The sequence below is a fragment of the Syngnathoides biaculeatus genome, chromosome 19, assembly GCF_019802595.1.
Source record: "Syngnathoides biaculeatus isolate LvHL_M chromosome 19, ASM1980259v1, whole genome shotgun sequence".
NCBI classification, from domain to species: domain Eukaryota; kingdom Metazoa; phylum Chordata; class Actinopteri; order Syngnathiformes; family Syngnathidae; genus Syngnathoides; species Syngnathoides biaculeatus.
Window position 1 is genome coordinate 1,147,487 of NC_084658.1, and position 18,836 is coordinate 1,166,322.

The 18,836-nt window shown below is 44.5% G+C and overlaps 1 protein-coding gene across 8 annotated transcripts in view; it reads left to right on the forward strand.

Annotated features, from left to right (window-relative positions):
• The window catches only part of dcaf11 (ddb1 and cul4 associated factor 11), a 130,745-nt gene that overhangs the window by 70,322 nt on the left and 41,587 nt on the right, over positions 1–18,836 (forward strand). For all 8 annotated transcript variants that reach the window (XR_009792798.1, XR_009792799.1, XR_009792797.1 and 5 more), the window contains 3 exons: positions 8,495–8,549; positions 8,891–8,959; positions 9,150–9,207. Coding sequence is in view for 5 of the 8 variants with exons in the window: in XM_061805765.1 (XP_061661749.1) it covers positions 8,495–8,549; positions 8,891–8,959; positions 9,150–9,207 (182 nt within the window). In the remaining 3 variants the exon portion in view is untranslated. The remainder of the gene's footprint in view (positions 1–8,494; positions 8,550–8,890; positions 8,960–9,149; positions 9,208–18,836) is intronic.

Consider the following 18,836-nt stretch of genomic DNA (forward strand, 5'->3'; position numbering starts at 1 on the left):
CTCTCACTGAGGGAAAGAGGTTGTTCCCCAAGATCACACAATACTTGTCCGTGGTCATCCTCTCCTTAATACATTGCAGTCATCCTGTCCCATATGCAGAAAAACAGCCCCATGCCTCACAGTAGGGATGGTGTTCTTGGGATGGAATTCATCATGTGTTTTCCACAATTCGTGGAATTATGAGTAAAAAGTTCAATTTTGGTCTCATCTAACTGCAAAATGTTCTCCCATGACTCCTCTGTATCATCCAAATGGTCACTGGCAAACTTAAGACGGGCCTTGACATAAGCAGGGGAACCTTCCGTGGCATTCATGATTTGAAACCCTGACGTCTTAGTGTATTACGCACAGTCACCTTGGAAGCGGTTGTCCCAGCTCTTTTCAGGTCATTGACCAAGTCCTATCGTGTCGTCCTGGGCTAATTCCTTTCTAAGGATCATTGAGACCCCACGAGGTGATATCTTGCATGGCGCTCCACTCCGATTGATATTGACCATCATGTTTAGCTTCTTCCATTTTCTAATGATTGCTCCAACAGTGGACCTTTTTTCACCAAGCTGCTTGGCAATTTCTCCACCTCAAGATCCAATTCAAGGGCGTGGTGCCACAATTTTGTCTCTGGTGTATTTGGATAGCTCTTTGGTCTTGGCCGTGTTACAAGTTTGAGTCTGACTGATTGTATGGGGTGGACAGGTGTCTCTATGCAGCTAATGACCTCACACAGGTGCATTCAGGATCATGCATGAAGTGGAGGTGGACTTTTGAAGGCGGACTAACGAGTCTTTGAGGGTCAGAATTCTAGCTCATAGACAGACGTTCAAATACTTATTTGGAGCTGTATCACACAAATAAATCATTAAAAAATCATACAGTGTGATTTCTGGATTTTTCTTTTTAGATTATCTCTCTCAAAGTGGACATGCACCTACAATGACAATTTCAGACCCCTCCATGATTTCTAAGTGGGAGAACTTGCAATATAGCAGGGTGTTCAAATACTTATTTTTTTCACTGTATGTGTGTGTATGTGTGTGTACCTCTTCCCTGTCATGGTTGTGGTGGTGGTGGTGGGGAGGGGTGTTGTGTGTCCCGATGATCCGAAGAGCTAAGTTGTCTGGGGCTTCACGTCCCTGGTAGGGTCACCCATGGCAAAAAGGTCCGAGGTGAGGTACCACACAAAACCTCTATGATGAGTGCAAATACTTGATCTCAGTTTCCCTTGCCCAGACGCAGGTCACCGGGCCGCCCTTTGGAGCCAGGCCTGAAGGTGGGGGTCGAAGGCGGGTGCCTGGTGGTCAGGTCTCCACCCATGGAGCTCGGCCGGGCACGGGCCGAACAGGTAACATGGGTCCCACTTCCCATGGGCTCACCACCTGTGAGAAGGGCCATAGGGGTCAGGTGCGACGTGAGCTGGGTGGTGGCCAAAGGTGGGGACCTTGGCCATCCGATTCCCAGCCACAGAAACTAGTTCTTGGGGCATGGAATGTCACGTCGTTGGCAGAGAAGGATCACGAGCACGTGTGTGAGATCGAGAATTTCCGACTCGAGATAGTCAAACTCGCCTCTACGCACGGGTTTGGGCTCTGGTACCACTCTTCTTGAGAGGGGTTGGACTCTGTTCCACTCTGGAGTTGTACCACTGTGAGAGATGCCAAGCAGGTGTTGGTATATGAATTGCCCGCGGTTTACCCCGGTGGATGAGAGGGTAGCCTCCCTCCGCCTTCAGGTAGGGGGACGGTTCCTTACTGTTGTTTGTGCCTATACACCAAACAGCATTTCTGAGTAGCTACCCTTTTTGGAGTCCTTAGAGGGAGCGCTTTCCAGTGCTCCCTCTAGGGACTCCAACATTCTGCCGGGGGACTTCAATGCCCGCGTGGGCAATGACAATGAGACCTGGAAGGGCATGATTGGGAAGAACGGCCCCTCTGATCGTAACCCAAGTGGTGATCTGTTACTGGAATTCTGTCCATAACGAACGCTGTGTTCAGGCATAAGGGTGTTCTTATGTGCACCTGTCACCAGAACATCCTTGGTCGCTGTTCGATGATCGACTTTGTGGTCGTGTCATTGGACATGCGACCGCACGTCTTGGACTCTCAGGTGAAGAGAGGGGTTGAGCTGTCAACTGATCACCACCTGGTGGTGAGTTGGCTCCGATGGTGGGGGAAGATGCCGGTCCGACACGGCAGGCCCAAGCGTATTGTGAGGGTTTGCTGGGAACAGCTGGAAGATTCCCCTGTCATAAGGAATTTCAACTCCCACCTCTGAAGAAACTTTGCTCTTGTTCCGGGGGAGGCGAGGGAAATGGAGTCTTAGTGGACGATGTTCCATGCTTCCATTGCTGAGCCGGTCGACCGGAGCTGTGGCCGTATGGTGGTCGGCGCCTGTCGTGGTGGCAACCCACGAACATGTTGGTGGACACCAACAGTGAGGGATGCTGTCAAGCTCAAGAAGGTGTCCTTTTGGGCTTTTATGGTCTGTGGGACTCCTGAGGCAGCTGATAGGTACCGGCTGGCCAAGTAGAATGCAGATTCGATAGTCACTGAGTCAAAAATCTGGACGTGAGATGCATTTGGTGAAGCCATGGAGAATGACCTCAAGATGGCTTTGAGGAAATTATGGTCCCACCGTCCGGCGTCTCAGGAGGGAGATGTAGTGCACCGTCACCATTGTGTATAGTGGGGATGGAGCACTGCTGATCTCAACTCAGGATGTTGTGAGTCGTTGGGGAGAATTCTTTGAAGACCTCCTCAATTCCACCAACACGCCTTCCCATGAGGAAACTGAGTCTGGGTTGTCTGAGGCGGGCTCTTCCATCTCTGTGGTTGAGGCAACCAAGGTGGTTAAAAAGCTCCTTGGTGGCAGGGCCCTGGGGGATGGATGAGATTTGCCTGGAGTTTTTATAGGCTGTGGATGTTGAAGAACAGAGGGGTCACACTCTTCAGCCCCCCTGGTAAGCTCTATACAGGGGTGCTGGAGAGGAGGGACATTCGGGAAGTCGAATCTCAGATTCAGGAGGAGCAATGTGGTTTTCGTCCTAGCCGTGGAACAGTGGACCAGCGCTACACCCTCGGCAGGGTCCTCGAGAAAATGGATGGATGGATGGATGTGTGTATATAATATTTCTACGCATATTGAATGATTGAATGAAGGTTTTTCAGTCCAGATAGTGTTAAATACAACCCGTATTCCAATGAGGTTGGGATGTTGTATTCAGCATAAAAACAGAATACAATGATACACAAATCATGTTCAACCTATATTTAATTTAATACACTACAAATACATTTAATGTTCAAATTGATAAACTTTGTTTTTAGAAAATAATCCTTAACTTTTAATTTCATAGAAGCAACACTTTCCAAAAAAGATTGGGATGGGTGGCAGAAAAGACTGAAAAAGTTGAGGAATTGCACAATGATGGCGGCGCAATATAAAACTGCAAAGAAATGCACGATTTCACTATTGCCACACTATTATTTTCCTTTGTAAAAAGCTTATTTGGTTGTTGGTGGGTTTTTTTAATTCACACATCAATAATAGTCTTCGGTGGCATGGTGAGGCAACTGGTTAGAGCGTTGGCCTCAGAGTTCTGAGGTCTGGGTTCAAATCCCGGGCCCACCTGTGTTGCATTTACATGTTCTGCCCGTGCCTGTGTGGGTTTATTTGCTAAAAACAAAGTTGATCAGTTTGAACATTAGTTTGACATTACATGTCTTTGTAGTGTATTCATTTTAATATAGGTTGAAAAGGATTTCCAAATCATTGTACAAGAAGTCCTCGGGTTACCAATGAGTTCTGTTCCCATGCTGGTAATGTCACTCAAATTTCGTTGTAAATTGGATTTCACCATTAATGTCAGAATTTACGTCAAAATACTTTGTATAATAAAAAAAATATTATATTGAAATAAAAAAATAACATGCTGGACTTATCATTATTACTGAGAGTTGGATGGAGAAGAAGAAGGGGAGGCTGTGCTTAGCTATTGCGAAGGAATCTGGTCCTCAATCCATTACGCAAGTAGCCTCTCCATCTCGACAAGTATCAAAGAACGTTGTTTTGTGATCACTTAACAATGTATCACCAACATAGGAACACAACCCTTAACATGCAGTAAAATACGGTCTTTAATAATAATAATAATTAATCTTTAATAATTGTCACCACGGTCGAGAGACTGAAGCCTAGCTCTTTAATGACGTCAGTGTCTCTCCTTTCTCTGATCTTTTTATGATGTTGAGGTTTGTTTCCATGGTAATGGATTTGTTTTTGCTGCAGAAGCATTGCTAAAAGACATACCTTTCCTTTTTGGGGCCATAATGTCAAAAAAGAAGGGCGAAAAATGCAAAGATACCCCAGCGCACAAACATGAACGAGCACGATGCACATTAGCAAGACAAAACGGCGGACAAGGGACGGGCGTTCTAAAGTCGAAAGATTTTAGGTCGAGACCATTTTTACCAGAGAACTCCTTGTATTCTGTGTGTATTCATGTTTAACCCAACATCCCAACTTCATTGGAATTGGGATTGTATCTGCTCCAAGGTTTATCCAACTAAGTAGAGATAAAGTTAGATAGGCGGCATGGTGGCGCAGCTGTTGAGCATTGGCCTCACTGTTCTGAGGACCAGGGTTCCCCCTGTGTGGAGTTCGCATGTTCTCCCCGTGCCTGCGTGGGTTTTGTCTGGGCACGCCGGTTTCCTCCCACATCTCTAAAGCATGTATTCATTGTAGAGTCGAAATTGGCCCGAGGTGTGATTATGACTTCGACTGTTGTCTGTCTCCATCTGCCCTGCGAATGGCTGGGTGTAGCCTGCCTCCTGCCCGATGACAGCTGGGATGCGCGACCCTTGTGAGGATAAGCGGCTCAAAAAATTGATGGATGGATATCTTTGTGCAGTGTGAATTGGTATTTTGTTAAGTTTGTGCAAAGATCTTTTGTTTTTCAGTGATAGGTTTGAGAATTAAGTTCAAGCACAGTTCGAATGGTCTGGTGTGAGTTTTTCTTAGTTGACGAAAGTAACAAATCTCAGTTGACCAATCAGCAGACAACAGCTCCTCGAGCTCCCCACTTATACAATGATTTGTTCAAGTAACTGTCATGTTCCAAATAAATAAACAACCCTGTCCACTATTTGGAGAAATTGGGGCAGTGGGTTTTCTCTGTGAGAGAGCAGTTGCATTGCTATTTTTAAAATCCCGATTTCAAACACCTCTTCTGTGGAGAGTTTTTTGTGTCCCAATAACCGTAGGAGCTATGTTGTCTGGGGCTTCACGCCCCTGGCAGCGTCACCCATGGCAAACAGATCCTAGGTGACGGACCAAGCAAAGAACTGCTTTAAGACCCCGAAGACGAATAAAATAATTGGATGTAGATTTCCTTTGTCCAGACGCAGGTCACCGCTGTGATTCACAGTGTAGGGCCAATGACTGTCAGGCGTGGACCTGGAAGTCATAATAACAGTGGTGAGTTGGGTTTTACACTTAGCTACATGGCCATGCTCCTGAGGCCGGTCCTGCGGACTGGATGGGTGCTTGGCATGGGGACCCCCTTCTTGTGGCCCGTGGCTGCTCCCTGGGTTCCCATTCTCATCATTCTCTCAAGCTCGTCTACATCATTGAGCTCACAATACCCTGGGAGGGGGCAGTCGAGGAGGCGTATGAGCGGAAGCGCCTGAGGTATGCAGGACTTGCGACCGAAGTGCAACAGCAAAGCCGGAGAGCAGAGGTACGTCCGGTGGAAGTTGGCTGCAGAGGGTTTATAGCCTCCACAACATCCAGGCTCCTCAGAGTGTTGGGAGTCTGAGGGAAGGCCCATCGGCAGGCAATCAGAGATCTGTCCAAGGCGGTGGAAAAAGCAACAAATAGGCACATTCTCCCGTCCTCGGGCTGGGCTGGGACTGGTTGCATTGGTGGCCCTGCGGGTTGAGGGAGGCCTCCTGTTCTTGTGGGGGTGAGGAGGCATGTGGGCCAGTTGTCGGGGCACTTCGAGGGGACCGGCATACCACCCTAGGTCTCGGGTGGATGCCTGCTCCCGGTTTCCGCGCTCGATTGGGTGATGTCCTTTGCTTCTGCGTTGAAGACACATTCAGTCATTTTGGATGCACAATTGTGTATTCCCTTGCATATGTCAATAGGTGCACGCACTTGGGATTTTTTCACTGGGCGTGGGGCTAATCACAACAAATAACTGATCCTCATAAGAAGATCTTATGCATCATGCACTTAGATTTTTATGAATTCTATAATTCACTTTGTTTGTCCCATCACATTCACACAGTTTAATAGTTGGGTTCACGATCCTTGTCTTGCATTCTTCTATTTCTGTCCTTGTCCTGACCTATCTTGTGCTGTTCTTCATCCACTGGGGGTTGCGCCACAGTCCCATGCAATATCCATATTTAATTGTTCTTTGTTGTAGGTATGGGATATTTATTTCTCATTCGGTTTACAGTTAGCATTTTGTCTCTTTTTTTTCCTTCTCACCCCTCTAGAAATTATGTTCCTTTTGACTGATCCGAGTCTGATCGTCAATAAAAGTTCAATTAAAATACAAAGAAATCACAGAGGAAGCTCAAAAACTCCATAGTGACACAGTGAAACTGTTCTGGCATGAAGGGGACACAGAAATTCCATTCTGCTTGATCTAACAGCCGACCAGGACACACACAGACACACGCACACAAATTGAAGACGTGTGCCTGGTGGCGCCTGTGGGTCTTAGCCAGACAGAACCCGAAAGTGTAACGTTGGTCCCCCTTCCCATGAGCTCACCACCTGTATGAGGAGCCATAAGGGTCGGGTGCACTGTGAGCCAGACAATGGCCGAAGACGGGGACCATGCTGATCTGATCCCCAGCTATAGAAACTGGGTCTAGGGATATGGAATGTCACCTGTCTTACAAGGAAGGAGCCCGAGCTGGTGTCTGAGGTTGAAAAGTTCTGACCTGATATAGTCAGGCTCACATCCATACATGGCTTGGGGTCTGCTACCAGTCCTCTTAAGAGGGGTTGGACTCTTTTCAAGTCTGGTGTTGCTCACGCCGAGAGGTGCTGAGCAGATTTGGGTATACTTATTGACCCCACACTTGGTGCTTGTACATTAGAGGTCACCCCGGTGGATGAGAGCATAGCTTCTCTCTGCCTTCTGTTCAGGGGACAGGGTGCTGGTGTGTACCCTAAAGAAGTAGCGTCCACTTTGAGGCAGTGGAGAACGTCTTCCGGATGGTTTTGAGGAAATTCTTGTCCACCATCTAGCATCTCAGGAGGGGGAAGCAGTATACCATTGACACTGTGTTTAGTGGAGATGAGCTGCTGCTGACCTTGACTCAGGACATTGTGAATTGCTCCTCAATTCCACCAACATGCCTTTCCGTTAGGAAGCAGAGTTTTAGGTCTCTGAGGTGACCTGTTTTGAGGCTGTCGAAGTTGACATACCTCTGCAACATTCAGAGGATAGTGCCTCTGGATTAGCGGATAAGAACTGGTACCAGAGGGTGTGTTCCAATTGCAGAGGGTTTGCACTCCTCAGCCTCCCAGGTAAGGTCTATTCAGAGGTGCTGGAGAGGAGGGTCCATCGCCAAGTCAAATCTCAGATTCACCAGGAGCAGTGTGGTTTTTGTCCTGGCCATGGGACAGTGGAGCAGCTCTTTACCCTCCTGAGTTCTTGAGGGGTGCATGGGCGTTCCCCCAACCAATCTATATGTGTTTTGTGGACTTGGAGAAGGCATTCAACCTTGTCCGTCAGGGAGTCCTGTGGGGGATTCTTCAGGAGTATGGTGTAGCGAATCCCCTGATACAGGCTGTTTGGGCCAGTGAGGGAGGTTTGGACTCCCCCAAGGCTGCCATTTGTCACCAATTCTGTTCATAAATTTTATGGACAGAATTTTTGATGCAGTTGAGGTGTAGAGGGGCTCCAACTTGGTGGCCTCAGTATTGCATCTCTACTTTTTGCAGATGTTGTGGTTCTGTTGGCCTCATCAAGATGATGATGATGTCCAACTCTCAACAGAGCAGTTAAGAGCTGAATGTGAAGCAGCTGGTACGAAAATTAGCACCTCCAAATCTGAGACCATGGCCCTCAGTCGAAAAAAGGTGGGGTGCTCTCTCCAGGTTGGGGATGCCATCCTGCACCAAGTGGAGGAGTTCAAATATCTTGGCGTCTTGTTCACGAGTCAGGGAAAAAGGGAACTGTCGATCGACAGGCAGATCGTTGCAGCACCTCCAATCATCCGGTCTTTGTATTGGTCCAATGTGGTGAAGAAACTCAGCCGAAATATTTACCTGTTGATCTACGTTCCTACCCTCATCTCTGGTCACAGGGTGTGGGTCATGACCGAAAGAACAAGGTTCAGGATACAATTAGCCAAAATGAGTTTCCTCCACAGTGTGGAAGCGGAAGAAAATGGGTGGATGATCTCAAACAACGTATTATGTTATTTTAATGATAAATGGGAGTTGAAGCATTTATCTGTTTGTGTCTCCCCTGCAGTTCATCTGTGCAGTATCAATGGGGACAGTGGCGACCACACTGCATTGGACCTCAAGTTAGTGTTTCACCTCATAGTTACTTATACATTTTCAAAGCAGGTAAATCATCACTCTCTACCAAATGAACCTAATTTTCCCTTCATTGCCATGTGGCAAAAGGAGGAGGCCGTATATTGTCAGCTTTTTCTCACGTTTTACTGTTTCGCCATTTGTGTCTTTGGTAATTGCAAAAGTGACTGCGGCCCCTGAGGCCATCACTCCACCAAATATCTCATGTACTGTTTAAAAATAACATCCTTAAAGATGTGAACCATTTTGTGTCGTACAGTTACCTAAGTGTTGTTGCAATTCGCGTTAGTTAACCTGCTTATATATATGTTTTGTGTTTGTTTTGTAGTCCAGATGAGAGGAGGTTCTGTGTGTTCTCACTGGCTGCATCCACAGATGGCAAAGAGATCCTGGGAGGGTGAATGCAGTTTGTTTTTCTGGGAAATAGCAAGATGTTTGAATTTGATCATCTCATTATCTTCTAATGTCTGTTCTATTGAGAAGCTCACAGAGCACTCCTTAAAAGAATTGCTGCTTTTTGAGTACAAAGAGCTTCTTAATAGACATGACACTAGTTTGTTCAGTCTCTTCTTCTCCTCTACATTCAGAGCAAATGATGGCTGTCTTTATGTCTTTGACCTCGAGCAGAATAAAAGAACACTGAAGGTGAGTTTTTGTGGGTTCCATCCACGCGAGCTGAGGCATTAGCAATACCCAAAGCATGACCCTCTAATTTTAAGGGCCAGGTTTACTTGTGGTTTGCAATTGCAAAAACAGCTCAATGATATTGTCATCAGGAGACTGATATGGCCGCTCCAGAACTTTTACTTAATTCTGCCAGTGACTGATCGACTTGGCTTTGTGTTTTGGATCATGTTGGAATATCCAAGTATGTACCATGTGCAGCTTTCAGGCTGCTAGGTGCAAATTTTCCTCTAGTATTTTTTTTTTTGATAACATACTGCATTCATCTTGCCATTAATTTTGACAAAGTTTCCCCTGCCTTTGTAGCTCATACACTCCAAAACAGTGATCCACTTCTGTTTCACAGCAGGAATGGTGTACCTTTGGTTATAACTACACTACCCAAAAATGTATAAATCAAATTCCAATTAAGTTGGGACACTGTTAAACATAAATAAAAACAATACAATGATTTGCAAATTATGTTCAACCAATATTTAATTGAATACACTACAAAGACAAGACAAGATGGCGGAACGATGGCGCAACTGTAAAGGGTTCCGAGGTTCCCACCTGTGTGGAATTTCTTCCCACATCCCAAAAACATGCAATATTAATTGGACACTCTAAATTGCCCTGAGGTGTGGTTGTGAGTGACTCTGACTGACTGTCGCCATCTGCCCTGCGATTGGCTGGACATCAATTCACGGTGTACCCTGCTTCCTGCCCGATGACAGCTTGCAAAGGCTCCAGCACTCCCGCAACCCTTTTGAGGATAAACGGCTAAGAAAATGGATGGATGGATGGATGAATGGCTGTACAAATGTCAAGATATTTTATGTTCAAACTGATAAACAGTACAGTATTTATACTTTGCATACTTGAGACAAAAATTACAACAGTACAAGTGCCTAGTTAAACAATAACAATAAAACAATAACATTTATTGCAGTACGGAATTAAAATTCTTTACTCGGAGAATCTTCTCCTGGAGGTTTTTGTCTGGTTTATGCAACCTAGGACATTTAAAATACGATATTCAAGAATGCAAGGTGAACGTAGGAAATGTGTGCAATCTTCTGGCCGCATTGCCACGAATCTTCCTTTTTATTTCCTTTGGGCGGTCCGGAATGCAACAAATGCAGCAAATCTGATGTACAAAGTAACTGTGAAAACAAAGCAAGCATGAGTTGATAAAGCAACCGTGACAAACAAAGCAAGAGCATGTCTTCCACTGTACCGCAAAGAACGCAGGATGTTCCCGACGCACCCTTTTGACGTCCCCTCTGTCTCACCATTGTGACATCCTCTCTATCCCACCAATGTGCCTCTCTTCGTTACATCACATCGTTTAAGGACGTATAGCATCAAGCATTATAAGCAAAACAAGAGAGCAAATATGAGATAACTTTATGTACAATTAATCCCAGTAATCCAACATTCCTGACTATATAACTGAGGTTTTTATCTTTGAGAAAACATTCCTTCTGCTTCAGAATTCCCCTGTACAAGGACATAACACTGTCAACAAAATTGCTAAACTTGTCAGCTCGGACGATATTGTTCTCCCTCCACATAATGAGAATCAGTATCGTTGTTGCCACTAGAACCCTCACCCCTTTTGAAATTTTTTTAAACCAACCTATACTTGCCAAAAAGGGTAAATCCCTCCATGCAGTGTTCCCTCTAAGCTGCGCAACTGCGCATTTGCACACTTGTCGCACACTCTCAACGCAGAGGAAAACAGATCCAGCGCATTGAACTACAACCTGAGATTTTTTTTTTTAACAGGCCAGCACACTGCCTCCCACAAAGAGCTGGTGCTCAGCTACACCCACTGATCCAAAAAAAATAATAACAATAATGGATAGCGCATACATATTGAGCGGTATGTCGATTGTTTGAAGCCAGTTGGTTAGCATCTTGATACTCCCAAAATGTATGGAGGACATGGTTTACAGGTTGGACTATGGCGGGGTTTTTCTCAAAATTTGCCATGTAGAATGAAAACTGGTTGTGTGAGCTTGGCATTTTTTCATTTATGGTAACATAAAGGATTTTTAATTCTACTTGTTAAGACAAAAAAGGCTAAGTGCAAAGGAAAGACATAATAACGTGACTACCAAGAAACCTCGCATACTACCTAGGGCCCGATTTCCATGACGTTAACTTTTCCCAAGATACGCTATGAAGCGCTATTATCATAACAGAGCAAAAGACTTAGCATTTTTTGTCATAAAACATAAAATTTTAGGTCAGGTTTGGAAATAAGGACTCGCAATGGGAAAATACACGCCAAGCGCATTGTTCATTTCTTGTCTCTGCGACGACCTATTTCAGACAGAAAATTTAAACTTGTTTCCTCATATGTGAAAATCAAATTCAATTTGGAGAGTTCTGTATTATGAAATTCAGCAATATTTCACAGAAAATATGTTTTTTTTGGTTATCCACTGATGAAGTTTGGGAAAATATTTACATCGCTTTCTCGCGAAAAACCGTCGGCCTATAAAGGTGAAGCAGAGAGTGAACAGTGTACATGTACATCAAAACTTTGTTCAAGTGAATTAAGCTCATCAGAAAATAAAAAAAAAAACTTTACTAACAAACAAAAGTATAAAAGTAAATCTTTCTAACTTATCTGTGGAATGTTTTCTCACAGCCATGAAAATGGCGATTAACCATTGTCGCTGCACATGTCGGCCTGGTTGTTTTGGGAGTATCAAAATGGCCGCTGGCGACTTCAGTTTTAGTGGCCAATGAGCACATCCAGTCTTTTTTTTTTTTTTTTTAAATCAGTGGCCACACTGGGCCACACACTCTACTTCCTAGTTTACCTGACACCCCCCCCCCCACACACACACACACATTTTAAAGGGGTACACTCATAATTACAAACACCAGGGTATGTGAATAATAGAAGAAAAAGTGGTGAAACTGGATGCGATTTTCTCTTTTTTTAGTGAGAAAGGTCTGGTCTGAAGCCAAGGTAGAACGTACAGGATGAGATGTGTATAATGTTAAAATTCCACCTTGGCACAGCCTGATTGAGGATGAAAGCACAGACAATACCGTGCCCACAAAGCTAATTCTGTATTTTAAATATAGGAGGCAACATAACATTAACACTAAAACTGTTTTGGAGCATCATTCAGCTTTCAACATGCATTGCGAAAGATATTCTGCAAGCAATAATTCAGTTTTACACCAAGAAAACAGATGGGGGTTACAATATGGGTTAAAAAAAATTAAATGAAACAAATTTGGAAGCAACATTTCATATTTATAGTTAATAGTTGGCTTGGTATGTGTTTGTATTGTATTTTTGTTGTTGTTGACATTTTCAGTGTAAGTTTGAAAAAACTCAAAATTGTTCTTAAAAATGTTGTGATGGGAATGTAAGATGAACCTTTTAAAAAGCCATGTAACTTCAATGGATGACACTGATTTACCACAGTGCATACGTTTGTTGCTCACAGTGGTCAAAAGAGGTGCTCACTCTTAGTGTGTTTGCTCAGACACATCAAAAATTAGATGGAACATTGCCTTCATGCAGCTTGTGGTTCGTCAGCACTTTCTTCAGCCTCTTCATCATCGCCCACGATGACCCGCGTACGGGCAAGGGAAACCGTGATCCAGTATTTGCACTCTTCATAGGGGATTTGGAGTCGTAGTTTGTCTGGTCCCTCACCTAGGACCTTTTTGCCATGGGTGACCCTACAAGGGGTGTGAAGCCCCAGACAAATTAGGTCCTAGGATCATGGGGAACACACAAATCCCTCCACCAAGATAAGGTGATGGCTCTCGGAGGGCTGTTGAATCATTCACGCCGTAATGGCTTGCACAAAAGCACAACTTCAGCTGTCTTTCAACATATCCAGTATTTTTTTTCTTGCCGATCGTCATCATCTTCCTCTTCTGCTTGGATGCTTCGGAGGAAGTTTTCACATCAGCACAGCGCTTTGGCAGCATTGTGAACAAGAGAGGTTTTCGCGCACACAATCAACAGCGTAGAAAATGGAAAGGAAGTTGCTGGGTGAGGCTTCAATGATGCCTAGTCAATCAGCTCATGAGGTAATTCCATACATGTTCACATTGGTCAATGTTGCGGCGGGGACCAATCATGCACTTTGTATCAGTGCATCTTCCCGTAATACTGTAGGTCGATCTGGCATTTTTTTGGGGGGGGAGAAGGGGGGTATGAAAAAAACGGGACGCATTGAAGCTGCAAAAAGTGAAGCGCAAAATAGTGAGGGAACCCTGTACTTGAAATTCTCTCCCAACCTTGCTTGATGTAAGGCTTTAGGTGTTCACCAGAACAGGGTGTCTGTCATATTTTACGATTCATAATGCCCCACACATGTCCTGGGAGACACACAATGGGAGACAGGTCTGCACTGTAGGCTGGCCAGTCTAGTACCAGCATTCTTACTACAAAGTCACACTGTTGTAACATGCACAGAATGTGGTTTGACGGTGTTTTGTTGAAATAAGCGGGGCGTCCATGAAAAAGACATTGCTTGAATGGCAGCATATGTTACTCAAAAGCCTGTATGTAAATTTCAGCATTAGTGGTCATTTCACAGATCTGTAAGTTGAGCATGGCATTGGTACTACAGAATCAGAATCAGCCGACAGCACTTAATGGCCACGTGTGTAAAAACACACAAGGGATTTTCTTCGGCAGTCAGTGCTTCTCTGGTACGATGTGCATAACAAAGAACAAGGAACAACATAGCAACAAGAACAAGAGACATTTCTATTTCTAGGAACTATTCCTTAAGACGTGCAAGATGTAAAATCTATATAGATAAGTGTGTTAACAATTTCGATTGTGCAAAGGGAGCAGTTTAAAATGACGAATCGTGCGGTCTACAAAATATTTTAAATATATATATATATATATATATATATATATAAAATATACATTATATTACTAATACCAATACTGATTGGACCAGCAGGATGTGAGTGAGTGTCCTAACATGGCACAAGGCAGAAAAATAGTAGGTTCGCTGATCAAGAATTTAATGAATTGCCAGAGGGAAAAAACTGTTCAAATGCCTGCTACTTTTGACTTTCATTGATGTGTAGTGTTTTTCCGACGGAAGGAGCTGGAAAAGTTGATGGCCAGGATGTGGAGGGTCCGGAAGGATCCTGCCTGCTCTGGACCTAGTTCGCGTTGGCTGCAGGTCCTCGTTAGTGGGTAGTGTGGCGCCAACAATCCGTTCAGCGGTTTTAAATTCTCCGTTGCTGTCTGTTCGTCCTTTTTTGTGGCGGCCCCAAACCGGACTGTGATGGAGGTACACAGTATTGATTGGATAACCGGTATGTAGAACTGTCTCAGCAACTCTTGTGACAGGCCGTTTTTCCTCAAAAGCTGCAAGAAGTATATGCTTTGCTGGGGCTTTTTTGAGGATGGAGTTCATGTTCGTCCCCCACTTCAAGTCCTCTGAGACTGTAATTCCCAAGAACTTGAAGGTCTCGACGGTTGACACAAGACAGTTGGACAGTGTCAGGGGCAGCTGTGGTTAAGGATGCCTCCTGAAGTCCACAACCATCTCCACAGTCTATAGTGTTCAACGCCAGGTTGTGTTGACCGCACCAAAGCTCCAGTCTCGCCACTTCTTTTCTCGTCAGACCTGTCACTGTCTTTGTCGAGGCCCATGACTGTGGTGTCATCTGCGAAGTTCAGGAGTTTGGCAGTCGGATGCCACGAGGTGCAGTCCTTCGTGTAGTGAGAGTAGAGCAGAGGACACAACCCTGGGGTGCCCCGGTGCTGATAGTGCACGTGGATGAGGTGGTGTCCCCCAGCCTCACCTGCTGTGTCCTGCCCGTCAGGAAGTTGTAAATCCACCGGGAGAAGGCGGGCGAGACTTTGAGCTGGAGAAGTTCAGGTATAATTGTGTTGAAGGCAAAGAGCTGAAATCCACGAACAGGATCCTCACATAGGTACACTCTCTGTCAAGATGTTCAAGGATGAAGCGCAGACCCATGTTGACGGCATTGTCCACAGACCTGTTAGCTCGATAGGCAACCTGCAGTGGGTCCAATTGGGGACCTGTGACCGCTCTTGAACACAGGGTGTTCAAATGACTTCATGACCATAGATGTCAAGGCAACAGGCCTGTAGTCCTTAAGACCTGAGACTGGTGCTTTTTGGGGGACCGATATAATGGTGGAGCGTTTGGAGAAGGCTGGTACTTCACACAGTTCTAAAGACCTGTTAAAGATTTTTGCGAAGAAAGGAGCAAGTTGTACTTTGAGGCAGGATGCGGACACAAATTTTGGAAGACACTCCAGTCTGTACAGTCAAATCAGCTTTGAAGTTTTAATTTGACCTCGTTGGTCCACTTTTTAACTGATTTCACTCAAGGCTTTGCACATTTAAGTGCTTGCCTGTATGTAGGTATTAAGTTCATCAAGCAGTGATCAGAGGAGCCAATGGGTGCGCGAGGAATTGCACAATATGCGTTTTTGAAGGATGTGTAACAATGATCTGGTGTTATTTGCCCTCATTGCGCATTTAAGGTGCTGCTTATATTTAGGGAGTTTGTGGTTAAGTTTAGCTGTGTTAAAATCTCCTAGGATAATGAGCAGCGAATCTGGGTGTTTTTTTTTTTTTCTCAATCTCGTTCATCTGTTCGACGAGCTTTACCAGTGCTGCATTCATTCTAGCTTGAGGCGGAATGTAAACACCGAGTAAGATGATAGATGTGAACTCACGTGGCGAACAAAACGGCTTACAGTTCAAAAATAGCGACTCTAAAAGGCGGCTACAGTGTGTGCTGAGCTGTGTGACGTGCACAAATTTCTCATTAAAATAAAAGCACATTCCACCGCCTTTCGTTTTCTGTTCGCTCAGCGACACGGTCTACACCAGACATGTCCAAAGTCCGGCCCCCGGGCCAATTGCGGCCCGTGGACAAATTTTTACCGGCCCGCGGCCTCTATCATGAAATCAATAATATGCGGCCCGCCAGCACTGTTGACCACAGTATAAAATACATGTGTACAAAAAGCTATTTTTCATATTTTTCATTTCACCAGAAGATGGCAGTAGCCCTGTGGCCGCACTCTGGCCGCCGTGACCCTTGACCTTGCGTGATCGTTTCAGCCCAGCCCATTTCTAACATGGCGTCTGTAAACAAAAAAAGGAAAGTTGACCGCGAGGGCCGCCGCTTCCAGGACAAGTGGAAATTTTAGTATTTTTTCACTGAAATACGAAACAACTGTGTCTGCCTAATTTGCCAAGAGACTGTGGCTGTTTTCAAGGAATTTAACATCAAGAGGCACTACCAGACGAAACATGCTAGCTACGACAAGCTAACTGGGAACAAACGCAGTGAAAAAGTGAAGCAACTGGAAGCTGTTTTAACGGCACAGCAAAGCTTTTTCACAAGAGTCCGTGAGTCAAATGAAAATGCCACAAAGGCAAGCTACGAAGTGGCAACGCTGATTGCAAAGCACTGCAAACCTTTCACTGAGGGTGAATTTATTAAAGACTGTGTATTGAAAATGGTTGAGCTCCAGACCACCTGCAACTGGAGCTCATTGAGCTGCAGTGTGACGCCGAGCATCGCAGTCGGCACCAACAGCTCCCTCTTGTCAACTTCTACCGCCAGCTGGATGAAGGCAGGTTCCAAGCAATTCGGACATTTGCTAAGAAAATGCTGAGCTTGTTTGGCTCCACATACATGTGCAAGAAGACATTCTCCGTTATGAACATTAACAAGAGCCGCATGAGGACGAGACTGAGTGACTCTCACCTGCGTGACGTCTTGCGCATCAAAACCACTGCTCTTGAGCCAGACATGGACTACATACTGCAGTCAAGATCCCAGTATCACCCTTCACATTAGTGCAGGCAAGACCTTTGTTAAGTCCTCTGAGTTGAATAAATTCTTAAATCTCAGTTAATTAATTTTTTTGTGATGGTCAAAATCACAGTTTGAATATGCAGTGATCATTGTTTTGTTTTCAGCACTTTTCCTACAGTGAGCATATAATAGTGAATAATATGTAATGTTTCACATGAACTTAGATATCCTTTATAGTTTTCTTAATTTTTTGTGGTTTGTGATTTCGGTAAAAACCTAAATGTAAAAAAAAATGTAAAAGTATGCCATTTGTAATTAAATTAAAAAAAAATCCCAAAAAGTTAATTTGTATTTAATGTTAATGGTTCAAAGAATGTCAGGCTAAATAGTCGGCCCCCACACATTTTCACCTTACCAAATCTGGCCCTCTTTGCAAAAAGTTTGGACACCCCTGGTCTACACGATGGAGGTTGAAGCCAGGGAGTATGATGGTGACGTTGGCCAATAGTCCACAAAGCCAAGTTTCCGTGAAGCACGGAGCCGCACAACATACAGAGTCTTTGCAGGTCTTAATCAGAAGCTGAAGTTCATCCATTTTATTGGCTAGGGAGCGTAAGTTTGCAAAATGTATCGTCGGAAGCGTTGGACGATCTCCTCTCTTACGCAGGCGGACTTGTGTATCGGCTTGCATCCCGCTTCGTCGTGAGGCTTTGAAGAGCGCGCCGGCGAGCAAATCCAGAAAAAGATTCAGTGAATTGGTGAGAGTTGTTGAAAAAAAGTCAGGAGACGACTCTCTGATGGTTAGCAAGTCCTCTCTTGTGTACTTGTGTCCCAAGATGCCTGAAAAACACAAAAACACAAATAGTACCAGGGAGAACGTGCCGAAGGCTGTCACACTGGTTGGCACCATCTTGAAATATAGAGCCCCATAGAATCACAGATGCTGTTGTTTTTTTAACTTTGTCTCCATAAGAGTCTGAATGGTTCTTGTCCTCTTTGAGTACACAACTTCCACAATTTCAAAAAACAATTTGGAATGTGGACTCGTCTGACTTTTCCACATTGTTCGGATGACGCAAATGAATCTGTGTACACCTTGTCTCGCCTTATCTCTTGTTCCTCTGATTATTTGGGAACAACTGGATTCTTTTGTCCTTGGTTTTTGTTAACATTTTCTTTACAGGGCGGTGAATGACGCAAACATTAGAAAATGTTGGCAGCTAATAAATTAATCCTTTGTTAATTTCGACAGAAACCATCTGCTTTGTAAAGATTTTTATTCTCCCAAAAAAGGCAGAAATTGTTAATGAAACTCACGGGTAGTGCAGTGCACACCTTGCCTAACCACCTACCTATTCAATTGACAGAGCCTCGGGAAACGTTCATCTCCAGATCGTACAAGTGGGAGAGGTCCACTCATAAAAAATCTCAGCATCCATCCCTTGCACTTTTGTTAGGAGATCTATGAAATCTCGCTTCAGTACCTCTGATTGCTACTTGAGAACATCCAGGGCCCCTGTGTGTATAATGACAGATTTCACATTTGGGTGCTGATCAATGATCTCCAGGATTTTTTGAGAGCTATCAGACAAAAATACAGTACTTTTGTGTTCATCTCACTGCAAAAGCGTTTCACATCCTTGATGGCTCCATCACCAACTATTAATGTTTGGGGTCCCTATTTTTTCTTGGATGATTTAACTTCATACCTTTCAATGGTGGTGGAGGATGAGGTCTTGTAAGAGTTTCTCAAATCTATTTACAAATCTGACATCAATATTTTGCAGAGTA